The following is a 13,499-nucleotide window of genomic DNA, read 5'->3' as shown; positions in this document are numbered from 1 at the left end:
CCAGGTACGCCCTGTTAGCTGAACTCTGGGGAAGAAAATGCTCGAGGTCTACCCCTGATGTTCCGCATAGCTCGTCCGATAGAGGCCACTTTTCAGTCTTTCAGGGTGGTGGAGAGAAAAGAGATGACAGCCTCCCAAGGTAGTATCGGCATGGTGACATATGCGGGTCGGAAAGGAAGAACAACGCTAGAAGCGAGAGGGATTTTTTTCCATGGGGTTTGCATACGAGAAACGCTTCCTCAGATGGAAGAAACTGGATAACCATGGGGGTGAGTAAGTTTACGCAGAGATGCAGATTGAGACTGACTTCACGAGATATCTAGGCCGGAACTCTGCATCTCCACGGTTGAACCGGATATCTGATATAGCCTGGTGGGATCACAGCAGGTGAATGAGCATGGATGGGTAGGACGATTATCGATCCGACGCCCTCATCGACCGCAGCACTCCTGTATCCTTTTCGCTGTCGTCCAAAGAAGTACAAACACTCCGAACACACTGGAGGGTTCATCCACACGTTCATAACGGGTAAAAGGAGGAGAACGATCCATAGAGAAGAGAGACCCAGCTGTTTTAGTCTCGTAGATCAACACTGGACATCCTGGAATCCTGGAGAAGATGGAGAAGTAGACAGGCTTGCCATGTTTAATTCCGACTTCATGCTGCGTGTATATAAATCGTGTCGTAGGCTGATCGAAAGCTGAGCAACGTCTGAATATATATAGATAGATAGAAAGGGCCATCCGGTAGCCCGTCAGAGAGTGATTTGATTGTATCCTAGATTCGTATCCATCAGGGGTCTCTCTCCGTGAGCCCGACGAGAGCCTAGATGAGGGTCGCCATAGGAGAATATTCCATCTGCCTACCCTTGCCTGAGAGGCGATGCTCCAGTTCGAGTTCACCAGGCGTAGCTTGCTGGTGCCAGCTCACAAGTCAGTAAACATGAAGACTGGCGATAGTCCAAGGGAGGAGAGATGGATAATAACTAACCGTTAGCTGTTACTAACTGGAAGATGGATTCTTCCTCGCTGGGCAGCTTTCAACAGCCTCAAGCTGACGGCAGCACATCTTGTCTGGCCGTCCTGGTTTGCTGTCTTCTTCATCATCTTCAGACAAAGTGAGAGATGGTCAGCTAGTAATTTCTGCTTTGTGCCACCGAGAAGCCACAGCTTTTCACAGGACAGCAACGTCTCTGTCTGATATTTAAACATCTTCTTCTTCTGCTGCTGTCAACGGTGCTACGACCAAAAGGCCTACAGCGTTCCGGAACCGCCATGTCTACTACCCCGGATGAGACGCCAGATGAACAGCTGTCTGAAGAATATCTCATAACCCATCTATCCCACCGCCCTCCTCACCAGCTGGCAGGAAGGATCTCCGTCTCGGATCCGCCAAAGCTTTCAACTCTTCCTCCTCATTCTGGCCCTTCTTCCATCGGGCGGCTGGATGTTTTGCCCCTTGAGATCCTCCATGATACGTTAAACAGCCTGGACTTTCGCACTCTGTCTCGCCTGTCATATGTCTCCAAGCGAGGCAGAAGCGTGGTCGAGAGCCTGCCCGCATATCGTGAGCTTATGAAGCATGCTCCAGATACCCTCAAGGCACTCGGGAAGTCACAGCTTATCAGCTTCCACCCGGCTGGCAGGCTACGTGCCGTTCTTAGATCGGAATCATGCGTCTGGTGCGGCCAGTACGGGCCCTTCTTGTTCCTACCAACGTTGGACAGGTGCTGCTACGAGTGCCAGCGCTCTAACCCTTCTCTGTGGGTGATGACCACCGACCTCGCTAGATACTGCTTCAGCCTCACCACGACCCAGGTGAGGACGCTCCCTATCATGCGGAGCATCTACGGGGTTTACGACGTCTCACACGAGCTCTCACGCCGCCGACGATTGAAGCTGGTCAGCGTCAAGGCAGCCAAGGAGCTCTCTCAGTCTCTTCCTGAACCAGCTGTGCCGGTACCGCCTGGGAGGAGTCGTATGCCCAACCTAGACCATTTCCAGACTGCCCCCCTGGAACCAACACGCGACAAAGAGACAGGGGCGCTAGTACGCGCTCAGTATTGCTCTCGGACAGACGAGTGCTGCGGCATGGCGTCTATCTGTTTCCCTTCTCTGCAGCCGGACAACTCCCGGGAGAACGGCCTTTGGTGTCGAGGATGTTACCGGGCGTCTGAGCTGTACCGCTTCACTTATGCAATTTATCGCGTTGTAAGCTTTGTCAACCCACCGAGGGCGCTGGTTGGTACAAACATGTGTGCTCTGTCAAAGAGGGAGTTTCTGGAACATATTGAGCAGTGCCCGGGGGCCCGTGACCTACTGGCTGCTTTACGGAGGGGGATGCGGAATTAATTATCTTGCCTGGCATTGCATATACCCATTCGACTTGGAGGAAATGAAAAAAGAGAGGAGAACATGTACATTAAAACGAAATATTTCCCCTGGCGTCTGCCTGTTACTATGACCTCTCTAAAATCAAATGCATGTAATATACGATAACCAATATTGTACTGCTCCCTAGTAGTAGAAATCCTCTATTTGTATATCTAATTATCTAACTCTACTATAGATTATTTAATAAAGGACTAGTCTCTATTTTAGAGATAGATTAATCATAAATATAGATTGCTTAACCACAATGTTAACAGCTCTAATGATGATGCTGAACAGTACCGGAGTTCCTTCGCTTCACATGCCGTTCCCAGGCTGGTAAGGCCCATTTTACCATGTATTCAGACGTCAGAAGCTGCTTCGCCGTTGGCCTTTCGGCTGGCTCAAATTTCAGCATAGCTCTAAGCATGTCCTCCAGTGCCCTTAACTCGCCTCCGGCAACATCCCATTCACAAGTCTCCGGAGTCTCGCCACGGCCCATATCCCACATACGTTTGTGGAGGCGCCTGAACTCTGGAGTACTAATGCGCCTGAAGTTGGTGATCCATGAACCGTCGGGGTTGAAAAATTCAGAGCGATTAGCCCAGGCGTGCCACCATCGCATAGGTGGCTCCCCTAACGTGTTGACCATCTCGGCGATAATGCCATCTGGGTCCCATGCAAAAGTCTCGAATAGCGGGCGCTCGCCCACGGCATCATATAGAACAACACCTAGAGTCCATATGTCGGCTGCAGTAGGTATAGTTATGGGCTCGTTGAAGAAAACTTCAGGAGGTGAATAAAGGGCTGGAGTCTGTAGTGTTGGAGACGGGGTTTGCGAGACGATGAATGATGTCCCGTAATCTGAGATGATTACCTCCGGGTCTAGCATCTTGTTCGCAGGTAACTTCCAAACCATGGGATAAACGACGTACGGCGGCGAATGTGGCGTGTTCGACTTTCCATCTACTCGCAGGACGGGCACCTCACACGGCCTGCCGTGTCTTTCATATAGATCGGCCGTACTAAGGGTATCAAAATTCGGGACACGAAGCAGAAAGTTGTGAAGATGGAGATCTAATTCACTTGAGGTAAGTAAAGCCCATAGTAATTTGATTCTGGGGTGAACACACCTCCATGGCATACATCGTTTGCATGCAGATAGGATACACCCATGATGAGTTGAGCGGCAACGGATCTGGCAGCGCCTCGAGGAAACATGAAGTTTGTGCTGTTCTCCTTGGAACTGGCTATGCTGCAGCCGGCAGGCTCTCCGACTAAGCATAGATGGCGGCCATTGGGGCCATCGAAGGAGAATTGGTCAAGCAGAGGCGGGATAAACTGTCTCTCAACACAATTTGAAGCACCTTTAGCCAGTAACTGGAGGATTTTACCCTCGTTACTATCCTGTGATGCTGCCCCAACTAGTATTTTCAGCGACACGTAGCGTTGGCGATGTTGGTCGCGGGCAAGCCAAATGGTTGAGTAGCTACCAAAGCCGAGTTTGTGAACTATGGTATAGCGGCTGTCGCAAAACGAGTCTCCAATGATTGTTGGGTGGTATCCTCCAGGCGTATATCCCTCTAGGTCTTCCATATCTATCACAGGGTGATATAGCTGTTCTGTCGTGGAGGATGGTGAGTCCGCCATGGAGCAAAGGCTACGAAATGGACCTGCTATCGGTGATGTTGGCCAGTACTGGATCAATATATGACGATTATAGAGATGAGATAGAGATCCAGTCCGGCTGACCGAAGCAAACCTCTGGCAAAGTTTCATCGTACGCGATGAAAGATGCTGGTTTCGGTGATTCAGTGGTCCAAATGCCTCGAAGCTTGAACAGCCATCATGGATGCTTAGGGACAGCAGCCACCGCACTTGATGCTTCACTGCCTCGGTAGTTAGTAAGTAACAAACGATATAATCTAGGTATGAATGTGATATAGTAACAATGTATTGTATATGCAGGACAAAAAGGCCAGTATTCTGTGGTCCGTGCATGTCGTAATAAGGTTAATCACGTGAGCTACACCAATAATGTATAAAACTATCGATGACCAATCATATGTAAGAAACTCGATATTGTCATAAGTTCTTTTTATTAAGCCTCAACCTCTCTCTCTCTCTCACTGCTGCCTTCTTTTGCATCGTGTTTGCCCGAAGATATATTTTCGCGTTATAGAAGTATTTGCTTCTTCACACCTGGCGGTCCGACTCAGGCTAACTACATAACACGCGTTGGTTCGTTGACGCAACAAGATTCCTCGTGTTTAGAAAGCCTTTCTCCTCTGCCAAGATATGGCCCAGACTCGTGTCCACACATCACAAGTCGCGTATGCAGGGCCGCTGCGGCTGCATACAGCTCCATCCAGTTCTACGGCTGACCTTCCCATGAGACGGCGGCTAAAATGGCGTGACGGGTCATCATCGTCAGAGGACAATACCCTACCTGTACCACCTGATGATGAGATACTGGTCGAAGATCTGCGCGTTGGGGGCCCCATATTATGCCGTTTGCCTGCAGATGTCTTCCCTGTAACCGCCACAGACGCTATTACCTCAGTGTTCAACTCGGAGCTACGCGGCCCCATCATGCAGGAAATTCAAACCTCAGGCATTGACTTTGAATCAATGTCAGTCATTAAGCGCCGCTGGCGAAATTCTTGCAGGCCTCCGACACCAGTTATATTGATAAGTGCACAGCAAAAAGGCCCTGTAGATACGACATGGCTCTTGCTATGTCGAAAGATTAGGGAAATATGTGTCTCAGCTGGACACATAGATCTCGACGTTGAAATCTCTGACCCTCTTGCATACATGCCTATACTTTCGTACCCGGTGGGTCCGAATGATCGAATTGTTCACATCTGGCCCAGTCTGAAGGAGAGAATTCTTAAAATCTTGAACGGACAACGCTGGCGTACCCTAGATGTTCTCAGGCGTGGTCGAGAGGGTGAAGAACGAATTATAACCATCATAGTCACCATCAGGGAAATCTCAGGGATCGTGTCGAGACACTGGAGTGGAATCAGAGATCGCATCATAGATGTTATCGACTCTGTAGGGCTTGAAGATGTCGCAGTAGAGATAGGGCGAGGGGATATATACCCACATGATACACAGGGCGCCGATGTTCTTGACGAGCGTGACTGGAATCGGAAAGCTCGTTTCGGAGGGTCCCTAGCAACATTGCGGGACACAAAGAGAGGCGGAACTTTCGGAGGTTTCGTCGTTTTAGATTTCCCAGACCTATCATCGAAAACTTACGGATTGACTTGTTTCCACTGCGTCGTAAATGAGGATACTCCCAAACCAGAACGCGATAGGTGGGAGCAGAAGGGGATCAAACCAGGAGACTCGGCCAATAGAATCAAGCTATCACACCCTTCTCAGCGTGACCATGATAACATGATGACTCAATACAGTGGGATTCTTGAAGGGCACCGTACACCAGAATACTACGAACTTGAAAAGCTCGCAAGTGAACCAGACGCTTTCCTTATCCCTTCACAACAAAAGCTGTTAGAGATCAAACGGAAATGCATCGCTAAACTAGAGCATCAGATCCGGACGGCCGAGGAGTTCATGAAGGATGGGGGAAACTACTTTGGTACAGTTTATGCGGCATCTGGTTTACGGTTAGCTGAGTCTAACTCCTCGTTGGATTGGGCCCTAATTGAAGTTGACGAAGGAAGGATATCTAGTAACAAGGTATGTATATACCTCCATCCATCCCGTATAACCGACTATAATAGTCTGCTGATTGCCAAATTTAAAACATATAGCTGTCCCCTGAGGTGGTTTCGATGTATAGCGCGTTTAACCCAATTAGTGGAACTCATGTTACCGAGGCCTCCTTCATGCTTGACACAAATATACCTGTATTCAAATTAGGTCGCTCAACAGGCTTCACAAAGGGAATGATCAACGGGATAGAAACCACAACGCTACTTTCTTGGACCTTAGGAGGCCCATCTGGGGACATGCCAACCCAGAAATGTAGACAAGACTGGGTTATCGCTCCTTCTCACGAAGATGACTCTTCTGCTCGTGGTGACTTTTCTGCTCGTGGTGACTCTGGGGCGTTTGTCTTAGATAAGTACGGGAGATTTATCGGACTTCTCTTCGGCGGGAACCTGCACTGCAGTATCTCCTACATGACATCTGCTTCCGACCTATTCCAAGACATTAAGGAGATCACGGGTGCGTCTAATGTCCGCATTCACCAAGCCGAGGATTAAATTCGTGTGTTCTTGAGGCTCAAAAATCCACCGAGTGTGGTGGTATAGTGTAATTATTGTATTAATCGTGTATTATTATTTAGTAGTTTTAATAAAAGTATTATCTCTTTATAATATATTGATTAGTACAATTAAGGTTATGGTGTCCAATCTCGAAAATCTGAAGGGGTGGGTGGTCGAGAATTCCGAAATATATAGAAGTTTTGGATTTTAACAGCGACTCCAGTTTCCTGTCACACTTGTTAGTGTTGAGAGGACCGCTCAGCGCCTTGCAGGGGGACTATGGGGGACAACGATGACCTTTTTATCGATAGTATATTTTGGGTTTTCTTGACTACAGTTGGGGACATGCAGCGTCGTTAGCATGGTCGCCTGCCTTTTTAGTGCAGAAGGGAGTCGAGACAGGATGCTGCACCCCGTCCTAGAAATTGCTATTGGACTGGAGGAATTGGCAGCGATGTGTAAGGACGGGCTATTGGGGATAACAATGATATCATGGTCGCCCAAATATTGAGCCATATCTCATATCAGGATGAAGAGCCTTCTCAGCGGCTGGAAGTGCACCTTTCTTCATTCCTCGTTCTTCCCATCAAACCTGTTTTCAGAAAGCTCAGCCATGATGGATCTAAACGTGTCGGCATCTAGTCGTAGCATGAAGTAAATCATGTTCAATTCCTGCCTTTTTCGTGCAAGAGATTCTATTCCGGGTTGGTTGCCGACTTGGACAGTTGTAACCAAGAAGGGTTTTAAGCGGTTTATTCGAGTGCTGTTTATAGGTTAAGGTCTTGTTGGTAACGAGGACTTCCGCCATCCCTTCTCGCCTTGCAGCAACAATGACAAGTAGACCAAGTCGACACTTTGGCAACAACCCGTTTCCCTCCGTTCGGTCACAAGGTGTATGAGGTCAGGGTTTCTCCACAGCTTCTGGACGCATCCTGGTGGGACCGCCAAAAACCAGGAAACACTGGAGCCTGGCCTCTAGTACGTAAGATGATAGCAAGGGGTGCCAATGACCGTTGAAACATGCGACCAACCCCTGCTGTCTGTGCTTGGTGCTTCTTGATCTTGAAGCATCGACTCACCTCGACTCACTTCTCCCGTCGTCCTCTGTCTTCCACACCCTCCTCTTTTCTATCCTGCTTCTTCCACCGCATCTTCTTCAGCCTCGTCCTTGATATCAAGATCCTTTGAACGAAAATAAGTCGGAAGCGATGAGTCAGCAACACAAGCCATCGTAAAAAGGGGGATAAACACGAGCTGGTCGGCTCCGAAAGCTCCGAGAACTCCGGAAGTTGCTCCGCCCCTCGTTTCTTGCCCGTACATACCGTGTATTTCGTGTATCTTGCTCTTCTCCTTGGTTGTATAGTAGTGTTGCCGTGGAAGAGGCTGTGCGAGACCAAGACAGACTATCATCCTCCACGGCGCTGTATCACAGACATCTCTCTCTCTCTTCTCTATCGTCATGGTGATCTATATCCTTCATCTCCTCGTAACGAACGCGGCGGTCCATCGGTAACGGGTCACGAGACCGGCCCGGGTGATCCCGCCAATCAGGACCCGCCCTTGTGCCCCTTGTCCCCACTTTCCCGATCGGGCCAAAGAAGGCAAGAAAAAGACACGGAAAAGCGGCTTAGTCAGCGGGGTTAGTCATATAATGTGAGTTATAACACCTTTTTTTTTCTTCCTTCTTCGACGTCTGTGATTTTTTCTCCTTCAACGTCTCAAGTTTCAGCTTCGAAGGCTCGTCGTCTTTCTCTCTCGTTCTCTTCTCTCTCATTCACTATAAAGGCAGAGAAGTCCCCTAGGGCGTAGGGTTCTACGCTCCTTTTTTCTTTCAACAGCCCTATCGATCTATACACACATCTATACAATCGAGATATCCGCGACCTCCCCTACCTCTCTATCTCTCTTTCAACACCTAATAATATATACCTTTTACATCTAGCGCGTTCATTGACGGCTGTAGGTCGTCGGATGAACCTGCGTTCTTTCAATCATCCCGGTGCTACAGTATGTATGGACTTGTGTTGACGTGGTACTGAAAGCCGTTGGGCAGGTTACTCGATCCGGAGGCTGACTCAAGACTTGTTCTTCTTCTAGTATCTCCTCTTCGCATTGAAGAGGTCCTCAATAACGTAAATGGTTTTTAAGCCATTCACTCATCTCGCGCGTCAGACTTTCTCCAAGACCTTTGTCCACGGCTACGCCCAGTCTGTCGTTGCCGCCTCTCAATCCTCATACGCTCCCTCAGCTTCCTCCCTAAATCAGATCACATCAATCCCACAGACTGTAAAGTTCACTCGCACTGCACAGCTCCAGAACGCTTTCCAGAATGCTTCTGGCTCTTCGTCCAGCGCCGGTGGTGCAAAGGCCGGCCACACTGCTACCGGCACTACCAACGGTGACTCCGGTCTAGCCGCATACTACGCCGCCTGGCAGCATGCTCAGCAGACCGGGGACGACAGCGACTGGAAGCAGTTCCAGTTCACCAAGCGCATTGGCTGGAAGCCGACCAAGGAAGGGAAGGAAACCTTAGAGGACTCGGATGTTGATCAGCTCGCTGCCTCTGTCTCGAGGGCACGGAGTCGCAGTGAAGTTCGCTCCTCGAGGAAAGTTGAGAGTGCTCCAGTGGATAAGGATGTCAGTGCAAAGGTTGACGAGGCCGTTGCCAGAGAGATCCGAGAGATCCAGGAGGCACACGCTCTCGCCGAGTCTGAACATCACTCTTCGGCCATCGAGTCCGGAAGTGAAGTTTTCGATGTCGAGAGTGGTGACCAATCCCACCAGACCCCGGCTTCCTCTGTTCAAGGGGCCACCATCGTCTCCCCCAGAACCCCAGTCAACGATCACTCCATTTACGAGAAAAAACGGAGTGAGTCTCGGTCCGATGGAGTCGTCAAGTTGGCCAAGGATGGAGATCACGCTCAGGTCCCAGCAGCTTTCGAGAGCCTCTTGAGGGACGGTGTCAAACCCACGGCGGCCGCTTACAATGCCCTTCTTGAGGCTGCCATCCACCTTCACCCAGAGACGCACAATGCCGTCCCCAAGGCTCTCGATGTTTATTCTGACATGCTTCGTCGAAATGTTATGCCTGATGAGAACACGTACAAAATCATTGTCCAACTCTTGTCTACCCGCTCCTTGGACTGCCTTCGTATGGCCAAGGACCTAGAGCAATCTCGAGTACGATTCGGTGGTATGGAAGAGCCTGGCAAATTCATCTTCCAATCTAGCGAAGTCGAGCGCGAGCTCTTGGCCGAGGACCATTCTTTCCCTATCGCCCTCAAGCTGTTCAATGTTGCTACCACCCGACACCCCGAAATCGCCTTCCCGCTCCCCGTCTACCGCTCCCTCCTGACTGCCTGTGCTATGCAGGGGGATATCGACCAGATGATTGAGATCTTCGCACACATGGAGGCCAACAAGGTCGCCCCTCACGCTGCTATGTTCCCACCCATGGTCGACACTTTCTCTATGAAAGGCGATTTCAAGAGCGCGGTCGAATGTTACAATGAGTACAAAACTTTAGCTATTGCTGACAATAACGGAAACTTTGCCATCGTCGAACGCCAGGACGCTGAAGTGTACGCCTCTGTCATCAAGGCTTACTTATCCTGTGGTAAGACAGACGGGGCCCGCCGCTTCTTCGACAAGATCCGTGCTTCCTTTGACGGTGTGGAGAAACAGGCGGAACGTCTCCAGGCAGTTGAAGAGGTGATCGTCAAGGATGGATTTGTTCAACACTCCCTCGACAACCGTAACTATGCTTCAGCCTTGCAAATTGCCCAGACCCAGCTGCAGGGCCAGGCCCTGACAGATGCAGCGTTAAATATCTGCGTTGCGGCAGCCGATGCCAATGACGTCTCCACCGCTACTAGTGCGTACAGTCTCCTGACCACGGATGCTGCCACTTCCGTCGAGCCAGCTATCGCTATGCTCGCCCTCCACATCCGTCAGGGTAGCCTTGACATGGCCAAGCCCTTCTGGGACGTCCTGTCTTCGTGCTCTCGTGTCACTGCAAGCTTTATTCAGCCTGTAGCCATGTATACCATTGCATTGCTGAAGAGCGGTCAGATTGAGGAGGGTCTCATGGAAGCCCGAAGCATGTTCTCGCGCATCCGAAGTACTAACTCTAGCTCTGCAACTAACGATCACAAGCAGCGGGTCCGGGAGGAGATTGATGAAGCCGTTGACTTGCTTGGCCGTGTGCTTATTCAGGCTGCTGCGCCGCTCTCACCTCATTCCGCCATGACGCTGATGTGGTGCATGGTTGAAAACGGTGGCCTCGTCTCGCCTGTTGCTGAGTATGTTGTAGCTAGCCTCGGGCCAATGGGAATATCCCACTTGACCGCTAGAGACCTTACTCTCGCCATGCAGGCACAGGCTGGCATTCTAGTCAATGGTTCTACTCTGTTTGATGCTGCACATCCGCTCCGATTTGTGCACATGCTAGAGGTTGCAATGAATGCCGGCCTTCGCCTGGATGACTACACCAAGCAGCTTCTGGACCAAGGTGTTACAAAGTTGGGAGATGTCCGTCCAGATATCGTGCAGAAATGGCACCATTATATCCATGGAAGTGCTCCCACATTCACCACTCCATCGTACAATGCACCTGCCCCTGCCGCACCCCAAGCTCAGCCTGAGCCATCTCCAGGACTAAAGCCAGCCAGGCCGGAGGACTCGTTTGACCCATACGCTCACTCTACCGACTTCAGAGGCTCATCGATTATCGCAGAGCTGCTTGAGTCTCCACGTGGACGCATCGAAGACCATCTCAACAATGCCATGGTCAAGTTTAAGAACATGCGCCGAATTGGCCGACATCCCCGTTATATTACCTACGCCAAACTGATTACTGCTGCCGCCAAGTGCGGACGCATGAACATGGTACATGAGATTCTGGGTATGGCTAAACATGATGTTCCGCTGATGCTACAGTACAGCGCTGTCAAGTATGGCTGGACCTCTATCCTGGATGCCATGGTTGCTGCCTGCCTCACCACTGGTGAGCGTAACCTGGCTGCCAAGTACCACCAGGAACTCTTGAACATGGGTTCTGCTCCATCTGCCAACACTTTTGGTCTTTACATCACAACTCTCAAGGAGTCGACTAAGACATTCGATGAGGCCACCGAGGCGGTGAAGATATTCCATCGCGCTACCTCTGAGGGGGTTGAGCCAACCTCATTCCTTTACAATGCCCTCATTGGCAAATTAGGAAAAGCTCGCCGCATTGATGACTGCTTGCTCTACTTCGCCGAGATGCGTGCAAATAACGTTCGACCCACCAGCGTCACTTATGGAACTATTGTCAATGCACTATGCCGTGTAAGTGACGAACGTTTTGCTGAAGAAATGTTCGATGAAATGGAGTCAATGCCAAATTATAAGCCTCGCCCAGCCCCTTACAACTCCATCATCCAGTACTTCCTCAACACCAAGCGTGACCGCTCCAAGGTGCTAGCATACTACGAGCGCATGAAATCCAAGGACATCCAGCCCACAATGCACACCTACAAGCTTCTTATCGATGCCTATGCTTCGCTCGAGCCCGTCAACATGGCTGCTGCCACCGAGGTTCTGGATTCCATCCGTGCTTCCGGTCAGCTTCCTGAAGCCGTGCACTACGCTTCCCTCATCCATGCTCGGGGATGCGTCCTTCACGACATGGCCGGGGCCCGGGAAGCCTTCGATTCTGCCCTCGCCCAACCTCACCTTCGCCCACAAGCATGTCTTTACCAGGCCCTGTTCGAGTCAATGGTGGCTAACCATCAAGTCTCCGATACTCCTGCCATGCTAGCTGACATGGCTGCCAACAAGGTTGCTATGACTGCCTACATTGCAAACACCCTCATTCACGGGTGGGCTGCGGTAGGCAACGTCCGCAATGCCAAAGCTGTGTACGATGGCGTGGGAATTGAAAAACGTGAGCCAAGCACATACGAGGCTATGACAAGGGCATTCTTGGCTGCCGAAGATCATGCCGGCGCTGATAGCGTGGTGCGTGAGATGATGTCTCGCGGCTATCCTTCCGCAGTCACCGGGAAGGTGTTGGATTTGGTCAATGGTGGACAGTCAGCATAGGCACAATCCATCTAAACCAGCCTTGTGTGATGCAACGAAACATATACCCCATAAACGCATCCACATACTATCACCCTTTCGCTTTGAAACCTGAAAAGAAAGAAACTACCAGAAAAAAACGCCGTGCCGGGGGTGCAATATCCCTCGCTCGACATGAACATTTCATTCCCATTTACTCATTTTTCTTTACAAAAAAAAAGATATATACCTTTTATTACCATTTATTGTTTATTGATTCATGCATTTCCCTGTACCATACACAGCGGCCGGCGTTTCGGGATCATTTAACGTTATTTCCTTGCTTTGATTACTTTCCTACCATCCCTCGGCTAAAGAAGTTCGAGAAGATTTGATTTAATCTAATAAGGCTAGTTGGGCTGGTCTTCCCACATCATCGAGACGGCGTTTCCAAGCGATTGGTCTCGGTCACATTTACATTTGTTTGACACTGAGCTTGATATTTGATTCATTTGGCTCTTTTGAATAGTGGGAAGGGAGGGAACCTGGAATGCGAATTGCACAACCGAGGGCCTGGTGTGGATGGTGTTTTTCTCTTGCTTTTCTTCTCTTTTGATATACAAAAAGTGCGGCGTTATTTGAGCGCAGGCCGCAGCTGGGGTTGATTTTGATAGTTGTGCCTTTTTTTTGGCTGGTCCAGGAGAATTTGGTCTCTTGGGCTTGAATTAATAGACAACTCCCTACTCTATAGATCTCGAGAGAAAAATATCAAAAAACATTGTATAATAATACATCCTCTCTTTGTAAGATATTATGATAAGTAGTATCGCCGAGAATCGCCGAA

At 49.9% G+C, this 13,499-nt stretch overlaps 5 protein-coding genes across 5 annotated transcripts; 3 read left to right on the top strand and 2 right to left on the bottom strand.

The window, feature by feature from the left end:
• Positions 1-1,274: 1,274 nt before the first annotated feature.
• Positions 1,275-2,351, top strand: MCYG_03609 (conserved hypothetical protein; the record flags this gene model as incomplete). Its single annotated transcript, XM_002848057.1, has 1 exon — positions 1,275-2,351. The coding sequence occupies one exon, from the start codon at positions 1,275-1,277 to the stop codon at positions 2,349-2,351; it is 1,077 nt and encodes a 358-aa protein (XP_002848103.1).
• A 298-nt stretch (positions 2,352-2,649) lies between these two features.
• On the bottom strand, positions 2,650-4,019 carry MCYG_03608 (protein kinase domain-containing protein; the record flags this gene model as incomplete). The annotated part of the gene is made up of 2 exons (XM_002848056.1): positions 2,650-3,446; positions 3,503-4,019. The coding sequence occupies 2 exons, from the start codon at positions 4,017-4,019 to the stop codon at positions 2,650-2,652; spliced, it is 1,314 nt and encodes a 437-aa protein (XP_002848102.1).
• A 648-nt stretch (positions 4,020-4,667) lies between these two features.
• Positions 4,668-6,610, top strand: MCYG_03607 (conserved hypothetical protein; the record flags this gene model as incomplete). The annotated part of the gene is made up of 3 exons (XM_002848055.1): positions 4,668-5,002; positions 5,123-6,080; positions 6,155-6,610. 3 exons carry the CDS (start codon positions 4,668-4,670, stop codon positions 6,608-6,610), a joined length of 1,749 nt encoding a protein of 582 aa, XP_002848101.1.
• A 1,131-nt stretch (positions 6,611-7,741) lies between these two features.
• MCYG_03606 (uncharacterized protein) lies at positions 7,742-8,074 on the bottom strand (the record flags this gene model as incomplete). The annotated part of the gene is made up of 1 exon (XM_002848054.1): positions 7,742-8,074. One exon carries the CDS (start codon positions 8,072-8,074, stop codon positions 7,742-7,744), a length of 333 nt encoding a protein of 110 aa, XP_002848100.1.
• Positions 8,075-8,749: 675 nt separating this feature from the next.
• Positions 8,750-12,746, top strand: MCYG_03605 (pentatricopeptide repeat protein; the record flags this gene model as incomplete). Its single annotated transcript, XM_002848053.1, has 1 exon — positions 8,750-12,746. One exon carries the CDS (start codon positions 8,750-8,752, stop codon positions 12,695-12,697), a length of 3,948 nt encoding a protein of 1,315 aa, XP_002848099.1.
• Between the last annotated feature and the right edge of the window lie 753 nt (positions 12,747-13,499).

Source organism: Microsporum canis, genomic scaffold (genome assembly GCF_000151145.1).
Source record: "Microsporum canis CBS 113480 supercont1.3 genomic scaffold, whole genome shotgun sequence".
NCBI lineage: Eukaryota > Fungi > Ascomycota > Eurotiomycetes > Onygenales > Arthrodermataceae > Microsporum > Microsporum canis.
This window is presented reverse-complemented; position numbering and strand designations above follow the sequence as displayed.